Below are 23,697 nucleotides of genomic sequence, written 5' to 3' on the forward strand. Positions count from 1 at the left end.
ACATGCTGTTTCAGGCAACAGCTGCTCTGTAAGTGAGGCTCCTAGGTACTGCTAAGGCATCTATGCAGTATAACATAGGGATTACACTCCAAAATATTACAGTCAACATCAAAAGGGGGTTTTTTGTTAGAAAAACAAACTGGATTTTACCACTTGATTAAGGCACAACCAAAACAGTTGTATAGGTAATACATCATCTAAGTTATAATTTGCTCTCTTGTGTTGAAAATAAGTTTTGTTGATTTTAAGTAATTTCTTTCTGCTTCTTGTAACAATCCAATTCTGTGCTGCAGGAGTTCTTTTCATTCTCAGGGATGCTGATTATTAATTAACTCACTAAGCAAGGATGATAGGTCTTAAAAAATCATTCTTTGTGAGGAGTGTTCTTTAGGTAGTTTTTGAGTAGAAGTGGACAAAAAGGGACAAAGTTCAAAGAGTTTCATAAACAATTGAATTCAACATCCTCCCTTTTTCTATTGTTAAAGCTTTCAGTCTTTCACTCTTATAATACCACATTTTTCATTAATTATCTGTGGAGTCTTTTAGGACAAACTAACCTAAAATTTCTAATGTGCAAGGTAAACTCTATGTGCTACAGTCCTCTAAAAAGCTACAGCCCCAACTTTTGCCTTCCAAGGGAAACAAAAAACTACAGAAAATGTTTGCAATAAAAAAGAATAATCCAAACTTCCTTTCTACCCTAAAAAAGACTTCAGACTGACTCCCCAAGCAAAGAAGGAATATTCAGAGACTGTAGATTTTTGCTTAAGCAGCACTGGAAAAACATTTGGTATATTGTGAATGGGTTATCTCAGTATATGGTTTCTTACAATGATGTTTAAAGTCATGGTTTTCATCTGGCACAGAACACAGCTATTACTTTTTTGCAGCAGTTCTTGTAAAGATCTAATTATTTATCTCACTTCTGAGTTGCATTTGCTTCTAATTCTTGTTTAGCCAGCTTCATTATGTAGCTCCATTTTCATGGAACTATATTGCTAAGTCTTAATTCAGAATTTGGCCTCTTTTTCTTTGGGATTTGGTGTCGTAAGTGGTTTGGATCTATTTTTTCTTATAAGCACTGTGAGATAGGATAAAGGGAACAAAAATTCAATTTCCTGGGGTTTTTTACTGTAATTAATTTTCCTTCGAAGAAAGTTTCTCTAAATCAATCACAGTCACTTTACTGGAGGTACGTATTTCCCCAGTCTGGTTCTGTTGTTAGTGGGGAGAAAGAGACTTAGTTTGAGCTAGGAGTAGCTGGGAAGAGTTCTTATTTTTAACATGGGGTCAGAACTTGCAAATCTTATTAACAGAAAACGTGTCCAAACTTCTCTTTGTTTCAAATATCTGAATTAAGCACATCCTTAGCATGATCATGTCTTGCAGACTCCAGAATCTGTTGATCAATTACAAAGAGCATCTGAATGGGATTCCTGTTATGCTGAAACCACTGATGAAACCATTCATAGGACAAGTTGAGGATGCCTTTACTCCAGGCCTGATGCAGCTGTCATGGAGTTCTTTGAACATCAATAAATGTATGTAGCAGAATGGGTCAACTGTTGATGCTGTTGGGTGGCACCGGTCCAGTAAGTCAGACATGTGTAAGGTGAAAATGATGTCCTGCTCTAAATGGTGGTGATCAGGCCAGGTCTGTTTGACAGCTATCTTTGAACAGCCCTTGTTTAGTCTGGGGACTGGACCATCTCTCTTACGAGGAAAGGCTGAGAGGGCTGGGTCTGTTTAGCCTGGAGAAGAGAAAACTGAGAGGGGATCTGATCAATACTTATAAATATCTAAAGGGTGGATATCAAGAGGATGGGGCCAGACTCTTTTCACTGTTGCCCAGCAACAGGACAAATGGCAACGGGCGCAAGCTGGAGCACAGGAAGTTCCATCTGAATATGAGGAAAAACTTCTTCACTGTGAGGCTGACTGAACACTGGAACAGGCTACCCAGAGAGGCTATGGAGTCTCCTTCTCTGGAGATATTCCAAACCCACCTGGATGTGATCCTGTGCAACCTGCTCTAGGTGATCCTACTTTATCAGGGGATTTGTACTAGATGATCTCTAGAGGTCCCTTCCAACCCCTACTATCCTGCAATTCTGTGATTCTGTGAAGGCGTTTGCTTTACCAGGCATATCCTTTTTTCCCCTCCCTGGCGATGCCCCTTTACCACTCTTATGTCCTCCCACATAAACAACCCACCCTTTTTTATTCTTGTGATAGAGTGTAGAATCACTGTAGAGTCACAGTTTCTTGAAATTTGTCAGAATTTCTTAATCCTACTAAACATTATTGGTTAATGTATTGAAGTGGCTCGGAGAGGAGTGCAGTGAGAGAATAAGTGCTCTGGTGCTAAAAAACTGTAAACCCAATACATTAGTTATCACTTTTTTCTTCTTTTTTTTCCTCCTCACTTTTGGAAAATAATTAGTGTTGTGAAAGGATTGGTTTTGCTCATCCCCACCTCTCTCAATTGAGGCATTACAAATTCAGTTGCTGAGTGTACATTGAAGTCACTAAATTAGTTAATTTACAGCTGTGTAACTGAGTAAATGGTTTGTCATGTTAGACTGCTATCCACACTGCTGTATAGATGGGAGAGCCTGTAGAGCCTTGACTTTTGAGATTTCTTGCAAACTTCATTGAGTAACATTGCATCATATAGTTACATCTTGTGTTGCAATTCCATTTTTGAATTGCATGCATTTTCATTTACTGACCTTAAGCTGTTGCATCACACTTTTAAAATTATTATGCATTTTTACTTTTTTCCCCTATCAATGTTTCTATGATCTTCTTCCAAGTAAGTGACCATATAATGAAAAAGTTAAGAGCTCTTCTCATGCCTGCATTCTTTTTTTTATTTCTCTGAAAAAATGTTTGTGCGCTGACCTCTTCACTTTAGATAGATAATGATAGCTTGACTGCTACAAGAATGTGAGACAAGAGAACGGACATGGGGTGCTTTAATAATGTCTCTTATCTTTTCTATAGAAAAATCTTCATAACTTATGCTGAATGTCCTAAAAGTGACATGTCTGTATTCAGGGTTGAAATTAGTAAGAGATATATAGTATTTGGAGATTTCTGCCCAAATCCTAATTTTTTCTAAGAAAACTTCTTTTTAATCCCCAATTACGCATTGAGGTTTTTGCACACAACCAGTAAGAGAATCTTATCCGCATAAAATACAGCATAAAATTGATTAACTGTCATAAAAGTGTCATTTAAATGGACATATATAAAACCATTAGCAAGACTTTTATGTTGCAGTTCCATGAGAAAACAATAGCTCATGCTTGGAAATCAGTTTTCAGTTGAGGTAGACTGATGTTAGGCTTTCACTTCTTCACAATGAAAAGCAGCAAGATAAGCAGGAACAGATGCAGCCTAAATCTGAATGTGAAATGGGGCATGGGTTTGTGCAGCTGTTCATTTGTGACTGTGCCATGTGCTCTGACCAGTGCTTAAGGCAGGGCTGGCCACCTTTTAGCTTTACTTGACCTTTGCCTGACCAGAGTGCAAAAAACAATGGCAAGAGGTTTTTCATGTTTGTTTTATAGCTCACATTAATTTTTGTGTTTGGTTTGCATAGTTTAGTAATGCATCATAAGGAAGTTCTTTACAATATTATTCATTTATTTATTCGTTTAGGTACTGTGTGCAATGTTAAGTGTCTGAATAACTATAATTCAGATTTTAATGGTTCTTTGGATCAGCATTTGCTCTGCCAGAAATTGGCCTTCTTTACAAGGTAGAGGTTATGCGCCAAGAGTATCTGGGCTACCTCCTGTTTCCTGCTGCTGCAGCTGGAATGCAATCACCCCTGGAAAGGAATGCTCTTCATGAGTGTATACATCATATCTTTTTGAGGATGTGCAATGTCTAGTGTGCCCAGAATGCTATGTTGGACACTTACAAATGAGCCATTGTTTCAGTGTACATAAAACCATAGAATCATAGAATGGTTTGGTTTGGAAGGGACTTCAAAGATCATCTAGGCTGAGAGAGTTAGGATTGTTCCGCCTGGAGAAAAGAAGGCTCCGGGGAGATCTAATTGTGGTTACCAGTACCTGAAGAGGGGTTGAAACTAGATGATCTGTAAGGTCCCTTCCAACCCAAACCATTCTATGATTCTATGATTCTATTCCAACCCCCCTGCCACAGGCAGGGACACCCTCCACTAGACCAGGTCGCCCAAAGCCCCATCCAGCCTGGCCTTGAACACTTCCAGGGGTGGGACCTCCACAACCTGTCTGGGTGACCTGTTCCAGTGCCTCACCACCCTCACAGTGAAGAATTTCTTTCTAATGTCTAATCTAAATCTACCCTCTTTTAATTTAAGGCCACTTAACACTGTCCTGCCAGCAATGTGCTGAACTTACAATGCATGAGCTTAATGTCTTAAGTGCTTTATTTCCATCTAATATGTAGAAGTATGGGGGCCAATGGTTGCCTTCTAGACTAAAACTCAGGAGAAAAGGTGAAAAAAATTATTTAGGACTACCTAATTTATATATTTTTTAAAAAGCTAAGGAATTGTTTGGATTATTTGTCTGGTTTAGTCAACAAAAAAGACAAGCTCTATCATTAACTTCCTAATAGGAATAAATTATGTTTTCTAATTAAAAGCATCAGCAGTTGGACACCACTGTCACACTGCTGTGTCTAAGAAATCATAGTGATTTCTTTATACATTAAGAAAGAGTATTGATGATTCAAATGATACTGTCTGGTAATAACAAATTCAAAGACAAAAGGTGTCAGGTGACATATTTCTTTCTTTTTTGCAATGAAAGTATGAAGGACAGGGAAAGAATGTACCCACTCTATTCAGAAACAGTAATTTTTACCTAGTTTAATAAACACATCTCTTAAAGCAGTCAGTTCATCTCTTTCCAAAACAAAGGTCATATGCATGAAAGAAGAAATCTAGTGGTTTAACCAGTATGTTATTGTGGCTGGAGGAATTTTAGCCATTAAATTTATAAGTTAATTACAATGATGAAAGTACTGGATTTCCATGTGGATTTATGTAGAAGGACCAAAGTAATTTTTGAACAGTTGTATCCTTTCTGTTTTCCACTATATTTTGTTGATCTTTTTCATTACAATGTTCTTTACTTCAAAAAAGAAGAGCTATTTTGAAGGCTATTGTACTCATCATGTTTTGGTTCCAGGCCTTAGTTGCGTATTTCATTGCCATTAAATCGTCATTTTATTGTAATACCAGGGAGGAAGGGGGAGATGACATTTAAGGGGTCTGTATTTTGCATTATTTGTTTTCATTTTCTTTTCTTTGCTTAGTTATTGAGAATGTTTATCGTACCCTGAGGGAGTTGGACTATGTCGTCAAAGAAGCAGCTGATACTCTGGAATGCAGAATTGAAAGAATTTTGGAGGATATGTCGAACACTGCTCTGATAATTTTGCCAGAAGATGAACCTATAGATATGCTTTCTTTCCTGGAACAGACAGAAAAGCTTGCTATCTCTACTGCTCACAAACTGTCTCAGTAGGTTTATTCATTGCATAGATTTGAAGGCCATATTTGGGTGGGATTATTTACATATTACTTTTTTATGCGTAGAGAGTTTACTTGTAAAAAATTATTTTAACAGAATACTAGTCTAAAGCAAAATGATAGTCTCAAGATGCAGGGAAAAATTCCCAAGTATTTTGAATGTAGCATATGTAAGATTGCACCTGTAGTGTTTAGCATTTCATATTTTTCTTCTTTTGGCATTCTAATCAGTAGCAAGAAAAATGAAGATAGATAAGACTTGAAATCTCATCCCCACATTAATTGCCTGATTCTTAATGCTAGCTAGCTAATGTAAGACTTCCCATTCTTCTGGTGCCACATTTTTTTTGGCCTGTGCTTATTTTCCAGGTTATAGCAGAACAGTTGTTCAGTTCTTCTCCAAAAAGATGTCTATGGTGACTGTGCAAAATAAGATACCTTCTACTTATTTTTTTATTTTACTAATTCTGATTTCACAGATTATGTCACCATATCATCATGATAGGCCTGTTTTATTAACTGTGGCTGGAGAATAACTTATTTTTCTTTAAGTATTATGAAGTCTGGTTGAATCAGATATAACAGAATCTGACAAAGAGGTTTCTTTGTAGTGTGCTTATCTTAATGTCTTACATTCTCTGTATGCCTAAGCAATAGGAACAAACTGAAAAGTATAAGGGTATTTCCCTGCACATACAATTCTTCACAGTGCAGCAGGACTGGGGGTGTGTGCCTGGAAAACAGCAAAGAGAATTCCTTATGTTTGATTCCCTGTGGGTGACTGTAAGGTTGTTTTTGTAGACAGAGTCAGCAAGTGGAATGCTCTGTGTACGAACTGGTAGATATTCTTAAGCACAGGCTGAAAGCAGATGCCGGGAGAAGTCTGGAGGTAAGAAGACCTCTACAGTGTTAAAAGTAACCTTTTATAACCTAGTCAGATACGTGATATTTCACTTTCTCTTGATGGATAATATGGTTATTTTCCTAAGAATTTCGCTTTAACTCTTCAGGATTCATATGCCTGTACAAATCTCGACATGAAACAGAAAACACGCTGCCAAGAATGCCTGTCCTGTAGTTACTATAATCTGATGGGACAACTTTGTCAGAAGAATACTGACTCTTTGGTCAGATGTGAGTCTTTTTCAGATATGTTTAATTTTTTAATATAATTTGAGATTTTTTTCCCAAGCTATAACCTCACTTAAATATTATGTTTATTTAGGTACAAAGATTTCTTTGGAGTCCTTAAGACATCGATTGCGTGTTATTGACTCGAGGTATCAGATCACCAAGTTTGTAGAGACACAGAGGGTTCCTTTGTTCAAAGCTGAAATTCAGCTGGCTATTCCAAATGTTGTCTTGAAACCAAGTCTCGAAGATATTCAGGTAACAAAATAATTGAACATCTCAGTCATTTATGGTAAAACATTTATAAATGTATTGCTTTAAAACAACATGTGCAAACTTAATCTGGTATAAGAACAAAAGAAAGGCAAAAAAAGATTAAAAGTCACTTGAGTTCGTGACATCAATGGGCGCTAAGACATGAAGCCACTGATCATGTTTCTTATGCAGGCCAGTAGAAGGAACTGTTTTCCTAAAAGTTCAATAACTTACGTTCACAAACCTCTACTTAGAGGCAAACATTTCAAAGTGAATGCAAGAATAAAAATGAATGTCATTGATACAGCCTGATTCGACTTCCTGGTCTCTTTAAACTCTTTCAGAATATAAAACAATGTTATCAGTTTAAAGTATCATTCATAAATCAGCATTCTGCAGGAGTGAAATGTAAAGAGAAATATTACCAGCCTGAGGCCCTAAACTGTGAAAAAATTTGAACACTCATTTAAACTTATACTAATTCAGCAAAATTCTTACACACATACATACAATCTCCTATGATGTCTGAAATTATTCACAAAGTATTAGTTGTTTATGGTGTTGATTTGTGGACTTTCATTTAGCATTGTCACTGTCAAAATCAGTAGTTGAATTCTTTCTCAGATTTCATTTGCAGCCTTTGTAGTGGTGTAAGAAATCAGACCTCAAAGTGTAATTTTAAAATACCATAGATAGAAGAAGTTATATAATAATTTATATAGCTGCCTGTGTAGATTATAGATTATACCATCACAAATTCAGACAAGTGTGTTCAGGCATTCTGATGTGAATGCAAAAACTATTATTATTAATAATAAATAACTATATTTATAACCAGTATAAGGGGAAATAGTACTATAAGTAAGTTATGATCCCCAGTGATTCACGATTACTACTTGTAAAGGTCTCTTGTGTTCATGTTTGAAAACCATATAAACGTAGGACTGTGATAAAGCTTTATGGGCTACTCTTTCCCCTTACAAAATGTATTTTGGGTGATCCTACTTCATGCTTATTAGAATATTTCCTGTAAAGATAGAGGTATAATTTTTCCATTTTGGTATTGTTTGGAGGATCCTTCCCATGCCCCCCCCCCCTTATTTATTATAATCTCTCTGTGTGCTCAAGGTGAATGTTTTGCTGTTTTCAGAGTGCTGTAAACAAAGCAGTAAATATCATATTATCAGTAGCCAAAGATATCCCCCTATGGAAATTTGCTCACTTACATCATAAACAGCAGCAAGTGAGTATTTTATTATGATTATTTTCAAATGGTAGTATTTTGGTTAATATTTCTTAATCTCATAAGAATATGTTCTGTACCAATACTTGTAATCTGGTGGATCTTCATGTTAAGTGAAAGCCTTGGTTTTCATCTCTATACCAAGTAATTGACATTAGAGTAATAATGCATAAATCTTATGTTTGGTGGTTTCCAATAATAAAATCAAAATTTACTTTAAAAAAATGTTTTAAATATACTGAACACGTATGATGATGATAATGTAGATAATGTGTGAAAACTAACATTATCCATGGGTACTAGATCAGCTCATTTCAATGAAAAAAACACATCCAAGTCCTGGAAATAAATAACAAAAAAATTAAACTAGGAGAGAATGGGTTAAATTCAGTTTCCTCAAGCAGAATTGTTTGCTTATTTCCAAGCAGTCAATCCCCCACCACCTATAGGACCTTTTTTTGGCCAAGAATGGCTATAGATTGCAATACTGTGCCAAAGAAAGCAGGAAGACCCGAGCAGTTGTGTAGGAACAGGAAACAGCACAGTTGTACCTGTACATGATGCATATTTAACAGATTTCATTCGCAGACGATTAGTATAGAGCTCCACATGGCAATTTTTGATAAAATCAGCTTTAAAGCTAGAACTATAGTTCTGTAAAAATCCAGGCTAAGAACAGGGCGTCTCCTTGTGGATGCTTTCTCTGCACTTTTTATCTGTTCGTAGAAGCGCTTATTGTGTATGCATTATTGGGCATTCTATAATGTAAAAATACATATATAAAACTACTGGACATATGTTTTTTCTTGTTTAATTTATGCCAGATTGAACAAGCTGTTGCTGTAGAGCTAGGTGATGAGAGCAAACTCACCAGGATGGTGGCACTGAAACCTTTAGACAAACAGATCATCGAGCATAAGGATGTAAATAAAGTGGTAATCCAACTAAATACAATTATTTTGTCTCTCAAAACTGAAGCATCGGATCTTCTGAACAGCTTTGCTGAATTTTCAGGCATCTGGAACAAGGTTAAATACATATTTAATAAAATACGTTGCTGTATTGTAAAATCTTCTAAATAAACTCTTTTGGGTTGCATAAGGAGACTGTGTGCTTAATAGGAAGTATTACTAGATGCTTAGTTTCATAGTAGAATCTATATACTTGTAGTACCACCTCTGTGTACTCTTGTGTTGACCAGAACTTGTCATTCTTTACCAATTAAACCATCTAAGGAAGAAAGTAGAAGAGCAAAAAATAATGGTGGAGCATAAAGAAGCTTAAGCTCTCATATGCTTATGCATCTTTCCCACAGCATCTTGTCTGCATAGCTTTTAAAAGAGAATAATTTAACAGAATCTCAGAGAAATTGCAGACTACAAAAGCACTCCTGAATATTAAACTGACTAGTTCTTCTTCAGCAAGCACTGCTGAAAGCAGCTTTTCTATTTCTTCACAAAAATTATCAACTATATCTAGGAAATCTTTCCAGTAATAAGAATTCCAAAGCAGAAGAGAATCTGGGCTGATGGAGTTGTCTTCATTAGGAAGTGGGTCCAGTCACATAAATGGTAAAGCTCCGAGGAGTGTTTTGACAGGAGATATTTAATGAAATAAAACCTTGTGTACATTCTGACTAGTGAAATTCAACCTGTGTGCATGTAAAACTACTGGTCTTACCTATTAAATGTGCTTTAGTCAGGCTGAGAAACAAGCAATCAAAACAGGACTAATCTCATCTTTGAAACTGCTTACTATTTTTATTTTCCCCTTCCTAAACCAACTGATAGATGACCACATTCCCACAGCTGACTCTTTTGCAGTTAGAGTTCAGGCTAGGATGGGGAATTTTTATATCTTCATGGCTTCTGGGGTTCCAATTCTTAATGCTTAGTTACCTCAGGTTTTGGTGGTATGTGGCTAACCACATATTGATTGTATATCATTTACCCAGACAAGGCACAGATTGGATGATGCAGTAGCATGATAATGTTTCCTTTTGACTAAAATCTTCTAAAATAGTTAATTAATCTACTCCTTAACCTTAAAATTCCTAAGGAGTTGGCACTGTTTCCCCATCTTTATAATTTCTGTGGGACCACTGGGAAGTGTCACCGGTAATTCATTATTGGCCAGAGAAGCTGAAACAACTTCTCAGGGACCTCACAGTGCAGACTGTAGATGAACATCACTGAGCTGGGTGAAGATCATTTATTTGCTGTAATTGAACTGAGAATCTAACACATTTATTGAGCTGGTTCTCACCTCTGCAGAGACTGGCCTGCCTTATGAAAAGTAAGGATGCTCAGTGCTCTGTTCCCTTTAAACAAGCTTCAACAAGCTAAATGCTGCCTCTTCCCTTAGATCCATCCTTCCCTGCCAAACTGTGATTGCTCCAAATGGCCAGGCTGTTTGTAGCTAGAAAGTGCAGTTAAATACACTGAGGAAAAGTGAAGGTGGCTGAGTACAATTGCTACCATTTGAATATCTGACCTGCTTTTGGGGATTTGCAGACAGAAGGGAGACCGGGAAGGAAATATTTCCAGCAAAGTTTTAGCAGCTACATTGTAAATTTTGTAGTAATATTTGGATTGATAAGAGATATCCTGATCTGTGTCAGTTTTTGAGTTTCAGATAGATTTCAAGTGCTTTAAAGAGTACTGTAAACGAGTAAGAGTCAGGAAAAGCAGTTCAAGTGAAATAATTTGAACTTAATGCATGTATCTTAAGCTCTTTTAGAGAGGGATCATTTGTGTTTGCACAGTACATCAGGAAGCTGGGGCCCCCATAGGTTATTGTAATATCAATGCTAAATAATAATTAAAATAAACTTCTTTTATATAGGATCCAGAGGAAAATGTGAATGAATTTATAGATAGTAAACCAACAATGGCTGAATTCCAAACTCAAATCAGATACTTTTCTGTAAGTATTAGGTCTTTAATAAAAACAAATTGTTCAGAGAAGTTGTAGTGAAATCAAAAGCTTATTGCTTGTGTTTGTCTTAGCAATTAGAAATGCAAATCAGAGAGCTGCCAAATCACTGTGTACTGGAATCAGTGGATATTGCAACAGAGCCGTTGAAAATAGCCTTAATTCAGGAATGCTGCTCAAGACAAAGAACATTTGGATTAGCTTTGAATAAAAAGTCTGCAACAGACATGGATGAGATTTATTCATTCATTGAAAATATTAGCAAGAGATTAAGCAGACCTATCTGTGACCTTGACGATGTACGGGGAGCAATGGAAACACTAAAAGAAATTCGAGAGAATGAGATTAAAATTGACATGATAGTTGGACCTATAGAAGAATCTTATTCTGTGCTTCATAAATACAATCTGCTCTTTCAAGATGGAAATACGGAAAGAGTTGATGGATTGGCTTATGCCTGGAAGAACCTAAACACACAGGTATCATAGCTGTATTATTTCTTAAATCATATACATAGCAAAGTTATTGTCAGACTTTTTAATGTTGAAATGCTAGAACAAAAGTATTTTCTTACTTAAAACTCTGTGCTTTTTTTCCTGTCTCTTTTATGCCTGTTTTTCTCTTTGTTTGCATGTAGGCACTTCAGGTTGAGGACTTGCTGCTGAAGGTACAGCCAGACATGAAAACAGATTTACTGAGTGGTGTTCAAAAATTCCAGATCGATACTGCAGAATTTTGCAAAGATTATGATGAAAAGTAGGTGACATGGTGCAATACAACTATGCTTCATTAGTGATTGTTCAAAAATGGTGTATGTAAAGGGCTTCAGAAAGTAAACATAGCACAGCCTCTATGTATATATGACAGCTGATAAAAAAGCATAATTTCAGAATAATGTAAGATGGGCAGATACTCTTACTGTCATAGATTCATTCCCATCATTTCAATGCTGGAGGCATGAAATTCCAGAAGAGTTAATAGGTTGGGGAAAAAAAAAAATCAAATCTTAATCCAGATCCAATGGCAATGAAGTTCATGCCAGCAACTGAGCCAAGGTGAGCACTGCACACCTGCAGCCCATGGGCAGTGTGTGGCACTGCCTCTGTAGTCTGCCTCGCTGTTACGAACAGAATTCAGTGCACACATAGAGCACACACTCCTGGAGGGCCTTGGAGAATATATGCTTTTCTCCTAGGGCAGGTGCTTTTGCATTGGTGTTAAAACCAAGGTGGTCCAAATGATAACCTGGTGTTTGGCTTCATCTTTGGCTTCACCAGGAGTGAAACTTCTTGAATGTACACCAGCAGTGCATTTAAGTGCATGCTTCAAGGCTCCAGCTATAGATGAGGTGAATTTTCACCTAAAAGGATCCTGCTAGAGCACCAAGTTGCCAGTGTGGATGCATGCATGGTGCTGCCTGCAGTTCTGCTCTCGGAGTTGTCCAGAAGAATTCCTGGAAACACCCTATGGCTGCCACCAGCCTTGAGGTGACCCTGAGTTTTAGGGTCACCTGAGAGCATCCTCCCTCCTGGAGGTTCAGCTGCCTGGGCTTAGGGCCAGCTTAGAGCTAGTGCATCAAGGGTTTCACCCTTCCTTTGGTGACAGAGCACTCCCACGCATCTCTGCTGGGAGGCCTCAGGAAGGCTGACGCTCCTTCCTGTGGGATTTACTTTTAAGCTGAGACTTCACTGCTTGGTCCCCTGACCTACCAGCTCTGTCGCAGCCATGCCTGTGCCTGGCCATGGACCCTACCGAGCTGAGCCTGATCCCGATGCACAGACTCACTTCTCAGCCTGGTCTTAGAACAGCCTGATAACCACTGCACTGTGTCTCACCCCGGTTACCTTCACTTGACCTGCTCCTGACCCTGACTTGCTGACTCATCTTCCGTGCTTGACCTTGGTCCTGTTTAATTATTGTGGACTTGTCTAAAGATCTGGACTTTCATTTGAACCAGGCCTGCCCTGCTCTCCTTGCTGAGGTACTGTGGGATCAGGCCCTGGCTGCCTCTGCTGACCACGTTATTTTCTTTCTAGAAATAGCCATGACACAACAGAAGATGACATACTTGCAGTTCTCATCCCAAAATATGATGCAGCCAAGAAGTGATCTGAGGCATGAGAGCTGGGGATTACACCCAGTCCTCCAGCTGAGATGCACTCATTTGGGCAAAATTGTATTTTTTCTGTTATTTTTCTGCGTGCTTAATTATGGTTCTAGTATCAGCTATCACAGTTTTCACCCCTGAATTATATACCTGCTCTCTTACTCTTTTTAAGACTATAAATGAAAATAATCATTAAAATGTATTTTGCAGAAGAAAAGAAATGGAAAATAACAAAGACAAAACATCTGTAGATCTTTTTAGCTGTTTATAATATGTATGGTAACCCAGATGAATTTTTATTAGGCTTTCTTTATTATTGGGCTTTCTTTCAGGGTCTGCTCAATATGTGATGTTGCGACACTGAATATACTTTGAATTTTCTCTTTTAGTGTCTTTTGTGAAAATATGTAGAAAAATATTTTAGAAAATATTAAATACTGTTCAGTAAGTAAGGTCTGGGTTCTGTTGTGCTTCTTTGTGAAACCTGTATTATTGATACTTGCACTGAATTTGTTTTGTTTTTTACAGGGGCCCCAGTGAGGAGAATGTTCCTCCCCATGAAGCAAGTGACAGATTACAGATCTTTCAAGCCAAATTTGATGAACTATGGAGGAAGTATATCTCTCTTTCTGGTGGGGAAGAATTATTTGGTCTTCCTATCACAGGTAGTTTCTCAGGGGTATGGATACCTGGTCCTAGGCTATTAATTTTTTCTTGTGGGTCCTACCAAATGCATTTAGTGTTGGATTCATTGTAGAAAAATTCCTTGCAGTAAATTATTATTGTCTTTCCTGTGAAGAGCAGCTGTGTGAAATTGGCTCACAGTCTGCACATACATAAACATCAGGTGGAAAAATATTGCACTGTTCGTGTATCTCAGGGTCCAGCTGCTTAGCTCTCTTGATTTTTCTGTTCAGAGCCAAGCACATCTCCTGTCTGTATTCTTCCTTGTCCAAATTAGGGAAGCATGTTGCTGAAGTACTCAAGTTGTCCCTGCTCCAGATACATAATACATTCCCTTGGGCTGTGCAACTGATCTGTAATGTCCTTATGTCTCCTAGTCAAGTTTGGAAGACCGTGGTGTGAATTAAAGTTACAGCAGAATGTATGATAAGCACCTTAGTTTGTACATACTAAATTCAGTATATTTTCCCGTCTGAAGACATATGCAATAATTACATTATATTTAACTAGGAATTCACAAAGATATGAGAGAAACTAAACAAAACATTTCCATTAAGGAGGTCCATTTTAAACACTTTTATTTTATGTGTTAATAGATACATATATATTTATAACTTTTATATGTTATTGTATAATATATGTTTATTTTTAAAGCACACTTTCCATCCCCAACCTCTGCCTCCAAAATAAATAGTACAAATTGAGATGGGGGATGTTTTAGTTCTTGTGTAAAACTATAGTGCATTCCCTTACCATTTCAGCTACTTTTTCAACATTATCTTCCTCACAGGTAGGTGCAGCATCTCCATATAAGATTACATCTACTGTTATAGAAGAATATTTATAAAAACCTCAGCAATATAAACAATTACTGTGCACGAAAATCTGATTTTCTTATGTAATGTAACTGGAAAAGTTTGTCTTACTAGATGCTATCTAAAAGCAAGTCCTATTTCAGACATTTATTAAATACCAATTTTAGAAACACACAGATTTTTATGGTCATGAATACAGTTGTACCTAATTAACATTCACAAATTTCTTCTTTTAAAATTTGAAACAGAATATCCTGAACTGAACAAAATTAAACGTGAACTTTCATTGCTTCAGAGACTTTACAGTCTTTATAATTCAGTTACTGCTAGTATTGATGGATACAATGAAATGCTTTGGAGTGATTTAAATATTGAAAAAATTAACAGTGAACTTCTGGATTTTCAAAACAGGTAAGTTATTATTTGTTGAAATATGTACAATTTTTATTTCTCAGGTTTCTGTGTCAATTAACTTGTGAAAATTGCCCTGAGGGACAAAAATCTGTTGGTTTATTTCAAGCTCAGGCTTGCTCAGGTGCTCAGCATGGCCACAGTGGTTGCAGACAGTGGTGCAATATGCAGCTAGTGTGTGATCTTACTAACCTCAGTCTGTGGGTCACTTTAGGCTTGTTGGGGTATACCAACATGGTAGGTTGTAACATATTTAATGAATAAGGTGCATAAACCTGTGGCAAGGGGGTTGTAAGTATAAATAACCTGCATTGCTGATCTTCAAATATTACCTTCTCTGTGATGTTAGACAAAATTTTGATGTTACTGTCTGCATATGTGCATTTGTACAGATTGCTTGTTTTGACAAAGGTAGCCACACTAAATTCTGAGGGGTTATTATGAGTTTTGAGAGGAAGAATGTTTTCCACATTACATACAAATAACTGTTAGGTGAAACCATGCTTTGCTGAAATCGGAGGAATTTTTCTACTGCATTGGTAAAGATGCTCCTTTGGTTTTTCAACAGCCATGGCTGGGTCTGCAAGACTTCCCTGACCCAGCTTGTTACTTCTTTCAGAGGCAGGGGCTCATGAACCAACAGGATTTGGATTGCTTCCCCTTTGCCAGTTTTCTTTGAATTCTGATTCCTGGCACTGGAGTATGGACAGAATTGCTAGAAAAGGGGAATTTTGTTACCTGCAAAAGTGGAGAGTCTAGATGCAGGTCTTAAGTATTCTGTGCATCCATTCCTTCAGAGTAGTTATCTGTACCAGTCTATGTTTACTCTTAATGGGAATTATAGAATATACATGAGAACCAAATTACATGCAAAAATTGGAAAATAAATGTGCAGTATTTTTATCCTATGCATATAATTTGGCAAAAAGATGTGAACTCTCTCTATTTTCTTCTTTTATTATTTTTGTATAAATATTTTCTTTACCACTTTACACAGTGACTCACTTTCTCAGTGAGTTCTGTTGAGACAAGTTCTTGCTCAATACAAAGAGCTCTCTCTTCTGCAGAATCTCTCTTCTGGAACAGCCAGTTTGTGTGTCTCTCTGCTTCACCAGTAGTTCTGATGAACTTTTGATTTTGGATTCTCCAATGCGACCTGAGAGAGACTTCACTTACATTTTGGTATTATTCAAGAGATTGAGATCAAATCTGTGTTTTTCATCTCATCTCAGATCTTTGAAAAGCATAGGAAAAGTTACTTCTGCTCAGGCTTTTTAGTCATGGGATTCTGAGCATGTCACCATTTTAGCAGGGTCCATCTCTGCATGCACTGAAGAAGCAGGGTGGAGATTTTCTTCCTTTTCTGGAAAAACTGAGTGAACTGTCTTCTAGTCATTAATTTGAAAAAACCACAACCCTCATTTTTTAAAAAAATAATAGTAGTAAAAATTAATGTATGTAAAATATATATATATACACACTTCTGCATTTGGACAATATCTATAAGTCTTGAAATAATTTCAGTAGAATTCTGGAATCTGCATCATCATTTTTTCTATAGTCACTTATATTTTACAGATTGGTAGGACTCTATTTATGCTTCCTTCTCCTAGAACTCTGAAGGAAGCCGTTGCATGACAACAGTTTTGAAAGTTACGTTTTTCTCTTTTTACTTCACGTGTGACTTTTTTTTCCTCTCAGATGTTGAGCTATATTTGGAACAAGGTGACCACCAATAGGCAGTAAATATTTTTTGTAACAGAAGTCTAACCCAGTACTGTCCTTCTGTTGGCAGTCTTGTTAGCATTATTGCATCAAGCTATTCTCTTTAAAGCTGGAGAAATTTAAACATTGTACAGGGGTTTCCAACATAAATAACTAAGATGGTAAGCTGTGTTATGAAAGGAGCAGGAATACTGGAAATGCAATTAGTGTTTCAACATAATTGTAAAGATATAAGTAGTTCTTTAGTGTAATGTTCTTTTTTGCTACCTCTTTTAAAAATAGTAATATAATGGAAATCTTAGAATTGTGAAAAGAAGAATCACAAAAATTACTGTAGGTGAAAATAAATCCATTTTAAAAAAGAGATAAGAAGAATAAATATTTAGACAGAATGCATGTGGTAGAAAACCTTATGGAAGTTTACAATAATAGCTAGAGAGTAGTTTCCCTTTTAAGAAGGAAATGTGAACCTGATCAACGGAGTAGTTTTTTAACATAGCATGTAACTCATGGAACTTGCTATTAGAAGATATCACTGAGACCAAGACAAAGAAAAAAAGTATTTATATAAAAAAATTAGCAGTTTTCATTACTAAGCTAAGAGATCCCATTTCCAATTGCCAGCTTAAGACAAAGTTTGTAAGAATGTTACTTGATGTGCCTCAGCATAGAAGTAGCCAAGAACTGCCTCTTAAAGCCTTATCCATACATGGCAGAATATAATTTTCCTTTCTTCAGTACTTTTCTCTAGCATATTTAATACTGTCTATTGTTGGATTGAAGATGAAAGACTACAGAGATTATTGCAGTGCCATGACAGTATGCGTATGTTCATTTACCTCTTACCAGCAAGCACTGAAGAATTCACAAATGCTCCAGTGTTGTGTGACAGATCAGTCTGATTTTGAGCTGTGAAAAATGGAGAATTTCTTTGAAGGAGTTTTTCATTATGGGTTGGTTTTATGCAGCTTTTCGTTTCTGCCATTGAGCTGTAAGAGAACTGCTGTCAGTCTTTGGTCCTAGCTTTGGCAGATGAAAATTGGCATGACTTGTTAGAAGCAAGTGGAGCTGTGACATTTCACAGTACAAGAGGTTCTTAATTTTCAGGTTTTTTCATCTTGAAATTGTGCATAAATGAAGATTTTTCTTTAAATATCTTTTGTGCAAACTAGGTATCTTGTTTGATTGAAACAGAAGTATTTTTCTGCTTGCAAGCAGGTCAGTTTTCAGTTTAGGATGCATTTTCTTTTGCTTCAAAAAATATGTGTCGTTTAATCCTTTTTCCCCTTTACACAATCAGGTGCATTTTCAAATTTTTAATAAAACAATGACACTGCAAAAGCTTAAGTTCAGACATGGGTTTGCACGTGACATTTACTTCCTTTTATTCAGACTGAAAAAGAAACCAAACCATTCTAGTGTGTTTTTTACTGTCTTTAGCAGTGTTTCATGCCTGCAGTCAGAAACGATCAGCTATATATTATCTTGCCAATTTGCAACTAGATTTTTATTTACAGTCTACTGGTCCACTGGTTGAAAAATGAGAATATATTGTACTATTAAATGGTGGATTGTGATGATTAAGAATAAAATATTTCTTCTTTTCTGTGCTCTTTAAAGAATCCGTAAATTGCCGAAAGCATTGAAGGAATGGCAAGCTTTTCAAGATCTAAAAAAAAAAATTGATGACTTCACAGAGAGCTGTCCTTTGCTTGAAATGATGGCAAACAAAGTATGTTCAGCATAACAATTTGCAGATAAGATTCACTTGAAAAACTCTGTTGAAGACTATGTTGTATGACTATAAGATGCTTTCCATAATTCTTTTTCATAGATAAAAGCAGCTATATTTATGGCAAAAATCTAGTTAGGCTTAGTTACACAAAAGTAAAACAAAAAACTTCATAATGTGATTAGAAGAACTATTAATGCTTTCAATGGAATGGAAATCAGGACTCTTCTATTTGTTTAACAGATGCTGTGCAAAAGTATGTGATCATTCTAGTCCTAAAAATAATACAATTTAAAAAAATCTTCCCTAATTCCTATGGACTTTTCTAGGCAATGATGTCACGACACTGGGAAAGAATTGCACAAGTAACTGGGCATCACTTTGATGTTGACTCTGAAAATTTCTCCTTGAAAAACATAATGGATGCCTCTTTATTAAAATATAAAGAAGATATTGAGGTACATGTACTTTTCTGTTTGCTTGCAATGAATAACTTGTCATCTGGGGCTCTGTGCTTTTGGAATCCTGTTTCTAGTCAGCTTTGTAACATTAAAAAATGTGGATTTAGTTGGAGAATTCTTTTGAAGAAGGGAGTTTGATAGCTGGTATTAGTAGTGATGGTTAGTTTATTTCCTTTTTATTCTGGAGAAGGATTAAGTGGATAGATGGTATTACACTAATCCTTCCATAGAAGGAATTCTGGTTTTTTAAGAGTAGTGTGATTCTGTCGTGCTTCTGGTTTAGGGTCTGCCTACTCATAATTTTTTCTTCCTTTTACATGTCTCATCAGAGAGAAAAAATAGTTGATGTAAGTTTGATCCTGTTAAGTGCTCAAAATCCTTGGAACACAGTAGAAGTGGAGGATATATGATTAAAGGATAATAAGTTTCTTTTGTATTTCAAAAGTAACTCTTCACAAGAGCACAGCGAAATGAGAAGGCTTCTGTAATGTGCACAAGTTACAAAGCTATTGCCCCCTCCATTTTGGGGACAGTAGTTATCTGCCAAGTACATTATCTTTATGATCATTACCTTTTGCAAGAACAAAGTATTAAAAATAAAGAAGGAAAACTCAACAGTTTCTAATTTCAGTTCTATTGTCACTTCTATTGTCCCTCCATAATAGTGACCTGATTTGTCTTGTTCCACAAAGGAACACTTCTAAGATAAAAACATGAAATCAAACCTGTGCTGTATCCAATTTCTAGACAAGAATTTAAGCCATGTGAAAGGTTCAGTGCGATAGTCTTGCACTCAAGGAAAGACTTTAAACCTGTGATGGAATTCAGTATACTCCTGAACCTGAATTTGAGGTCAAATCTGAGTAGCTGCTCCTTTTCTCTCTGATGCAATTACCAATTTTATGGCAGTCCTGCCCTCACTGTCTTCAAGAAGGAGCAAGCAGTCATGTTGTCCATGTATGCTCTATTCCTGTACTGTTTATTGGTTTTGATTGGTAATGTGTATTTTCCTTACACCCCTCAGTAGGTATATTTGACTTCAAATTTTAATGCATATAGAGAGGCAAATTCTGCCTGCAGATTCACTGAGTCAGTGAATTTTCAAAAGTCTAAGGTGCTAGTGCTAGTGAAGATGGAATATAACCCATAAAATGTTTCAGATACAAGTAGTACTATAATATAATCTAGTTTGTAATATAATAATTTTGAGATGTTTCAATGTATATTTTCATTAGCTAGAATTTACACTGAAGTCTGGATCCAGCCAATGAATTTTAATTGTCTTTATAAGTGTGCATTATATTAGCCCTAGAGGAATATAGTTTACTAGTTTAATTTTACACAGGATATCTGTATCAGTGCTGTTAAAGAAAAGGATATTGAAGCAAAATTGAAGCACGTCATCAGTGAATGGAGTACTCATGCTTTCAGTTTTGGCCAATTCAAAACTCGAGGAGAACTTCTTCTGAAAGGATCAGATATATTGGAGAAAATAGCTTTGGTGGAAGACAGCCTCATGATATTGGGGTCGCTCATGAGCAATAGGTACAAAACTTAATAAATGCACATATTGTGTAAATTTAATCAAACCCAGAAGTAAACAATGATCATCTTATGTTCTTTTCCCCTTTAACTCATGTCCATACAGGTATAACACACCATTTAAGTCCACTATACAACAGTGGGTTCAGAAGTTGACCAATACTGTAGAGATAATTGAAAACTGGATTACTGTACAAAACCTCTGGATTTACCTTGAAGCTGTGTTTGTTGGTGGAGACATTGCAAAACAACTACCTCAAGTATGTTGATTTGTGATAACAATATGTTAATAGCAATATGTTGTACCAAGAGATTTGCCACATCACAGAGTTTACTTGCCAGTGCATATAATGCATATAAGTTTTGTGGGCTGTGCATAGGCAGTTCAGAAGAAGTTTTGCCAAACTGGGGTTTATCTATCTGGTTGAACTGCTTAGAACTTGGTCAAACCTACAGGAGCAGCATTGTTTGTAATTCAGGCTCAAATGTTCCTGTCAGCTTGCAATATTAGTGAATCATATGACAGCAAAGGGCTCGGGACTACTTAATGGTACAAAACTGATGTATCACTTCTACCATATACGCCAACATCCCTTTCTTCTCGTGTGCACCTCTTTATAGGCTCTCAGTTATATAATAATAGAATGTCAGATTTTCTGTATGAATTCTGTACTTGCTAGGACTCCGTATAACTAAGTGCCACAGAGAGATGCTTCAAGACTTGGGCAGCTGCATGTGTGCTAATCTGTGTGAACTATTGCAACCTCTTCCAAAGGCAATTATGACCTTCCATGATAGCAGCTGCGAAAGAGTTAAGGAATGATCTGACTTCCTGCATGAGAGAAATACCAGAATAAGTCATCCTCTCTGGTGCGTCCCCTAATGAGAGAGATGGTTTCATATAGTTCTAACACACCACAGTTTAGTAGCACTGGATCAAGCAGTGCTGTAACTTAACAAAGACATGATTATTGGGAAATTGCTAAACATGAATTTATTTCAGGCCACATCTTTTATAATTAAAGGCTTACAATTTGCAAAACTAACATTAATTTTTGTAAGTTAAGTAAAGCTTTCTTAACTGTTATTTCAAATAACAATAGTTTTAGTTCATGAGGTATGTTTATATTGTTAAAGTTTATTAGAGAATCAATAAGCAGTTTTTGCAGATGAACAAATGCTGCAGCACAGCTGAGGCATTTGATAACTGCTTAAAACTACCTCTTACAAGGATGATACATGAACCAGTATTCTGGAAAAAAGCAAATGTGGTGACTGTCTTTAAAGAAGGAGGAGAAGGAACAGCTTGGTGGAGGAGTAATGATAGATCAGTGGGCTTAATTGCAGTTCCTGGATGAATACTGCAACAAATAACTGTCTGTAAGCATCTGGAATCTAACAAGGAGATGAGTAACAGTCAGCGTGGATTTGTTAGAAGCAAAACCTGTCAAACAATTTATTTTTAGGGTGGGCAACAAGCTTTGTGGATAGAGGAAAAAACACTAGTTGCTGTGTATCTTGATAGGTTTTTGACACTGTCTCTCACAGTACTCTCAGAAAATGAGTTTTAGATTGCTGGTGTGCAAAATGCAGACAGAAAAGTGGAATACATAAGCATTAATAACCCATAACTAGAATATTGTACCTGGTTTTGGCTAAAGAAACACATAGACAAATTTGAGAGAGCATAGAAGGTGGTGATAAGAATGAGGAACTATCCGTGAAGGAGGATGTACAAGAAAAGATTCAACAAACTAGGCTTATTTGACTTGAAGGAGAGGAAAAACTGAAGTGAAGATGTGGTAAGTTTTTAAAAAAATGTGTTGCACTCAACAGGAAGACAAAAATGTGTTCTCTGTACCTATGAATACAATGAGAAGTAGTTGGTGTACACACAAGAAAGATTAAGCTTAGATATTAAAACAGAGTCACCAGTAGCAAAGATTGCCTGGAGAAGCTTCTGAATCTCCAGCATTGAAGGCCTTTAAACACAAGACAGACAGATGTTTCTGAAGAGTGGCATGGATATGATCCTCTCCTGTGACAGACAAATGGCTTTTGGCTCTTAAGATCTCTCCTAGTTCTTAGATAATTTATGATCCCAGTAACGTTTCATTTGTTGTAGGTGAAGAAAGAGTTTTTAAAGTCAGTATATCCAATGTAGAAAAATATTTATTCTCCAGCTCCCAGTATTTAAGAATTTGTCTCCTTTCACCTGCAATACCTTTCAAGTGCGGCAGTTTCAGACTATTTATACAGTTTTTGATTGTCAATGTCCTGATTTCAGATGAGATAGAGTTAATTTTCTTGATAGTAGCTAATATGGGGCTATATTTTTGATTTGTGCTGAAAACAGTGTTGATAACACAGAGATGTTTTCATTACTGCTGAGCAGTGCTTACACAGAGCCAAGGGCTTTTCTGCTCCTCACGCCGCCCTGCCAGTGAGTAGGCTGGGGGTGCACAAGGAGTTGGGAGGGGACACAGCCAGGACAGCTGACCCCAACTGACCGAAGGGATATTCCCTACCATATGGTGTCATGCTCAGCATATAAGGGGCTAGGGGAAGAGGAAGGAGGGGGGGAGATGTTTGGAGTGATGGTGTTTGTCTTCCCAAGTAATGGTTATGTGTGATGGAGCCCTGCTTTCCTGGGTATGGCTGAACACCTGCCTGCCCATGGGAAATGGTGGACGAATTCCTTGTTTTGCTTTGCTTGCATGTGCAGCTTTTGCTTTACCTATTAAACTGTCTTTATCTCAACTCCCAGGAGTTTTCTCACTTTTACTCTTCCGACTCTCTCCCCAGTCCTGCTGGGGAGGAGTGAGATGAGTGTCTGCATGGGGCTCAATTGCCAGGCAGGGCTAAACCACAGCAGTCAAGTATTACTACTGACAACTTAATCCTCATGACCTGTGTGGAGTAGCCGTTACATGACATTGTGTATTGCTATTAGAAATACTGTCATTTCTGAGAAGGCTGGTGTTTGAGTTTTCTGGTGTGTGTTGGAATCCTTCTATATGGACAATTTTAGTGCCCAACATTGTTGTGTTAAAGGGTAAAGAAGTTTTGCAGGAAATAAACCCCCTTGCGTTCCAGCTTGTCCTCAGGTATCAGAGGGGCT

The 23,697-nt window shown here is 36.9% G+C and overlaps 1 protein-coding gene across 5 annotated transcripts in view; it reads left to right on the forward strand.

The window, feature by feature from the left end:
- Nucleotides 1-23,697, forward strand: part of LOC129202965 (dynein axonemal heavy chain 5-like) — a 165,442-nt gene that overhangs the window by 18,001 nt on the left and 123,744 nt on the right. For all 5 annotated transcript variants that reach the window (XR_008575879.1, XM_054816739.1, XM_054816740.1 and 2 more), the window contains exons 18-33: nt 1,390-1,541; nt 5,320-5,527; nt 6,338-6,425; nt 6,547-6,670; nt 6,762-6,925; nt 8,073-8,165; nt 8,990-9,193; nt 11,010-11,090; nt 11,174-11,578; nt 11,737-11,855; nt 13,735-13,871; nt 14,954-15,116; nt 18,462-18,573; nt 18,903-19,031; nt 20,380-20,579; nt 20,683-20,836. Coding sequence is in view for 4 of the 5 variants with exons in the window: in XM_054816739.1 (XP_054672714.1) it covers nt 1,390-1,541; nt 5,320-5,527; nt 6,338-6,425; nt 6,547-6,670; nt 6,762-6,925; nt 8,073-8,165; nt 8,990-9,193; nt 11,010-11,090; nt 11,174-11,578; nt 11,737-11,855; nt 13,735-13,871; nt 14,954-15,116; nt 18,462-18,573; nt 18,903-19,031; nt 20,380-20,579; nt 20,683-20,836 (2,533 nt within the window). In the remaining variant the exon portion in view is untranslated. The remainder of the gene's footprint in view (nt 1-1,389; nt 1,542-5,319; nt 5,528-6,337; nt 6,426-6,546; nt 6,671-6,761; nt 6,926-8,072; nt 8,166-8,989; nt 9,194-11,009; nt 11,091-11,173; nt 11,579-11,736; nt 11,856-13,734; nt 13,872-14,953; nt 15,117-18,461; nt 18,574-18,902; nt 19,032-20,379; nt 20,580-20,682; nt 20,837-23,697) is intronic.

This window comes from Grus americana, chromosome 2, assembly GCF_028858705.1.
Source record: "Grus americana isolate bGruAme1 chromosome 2, bGruAme1.mat, whole genome shotgun sequence".
Taxonomy (NCBI): domain Eukaryota; kingdom Metazoa; phylum Chordata; class Aves; order Gruiformes; family Gruidae; genus Grus; species Grus americana.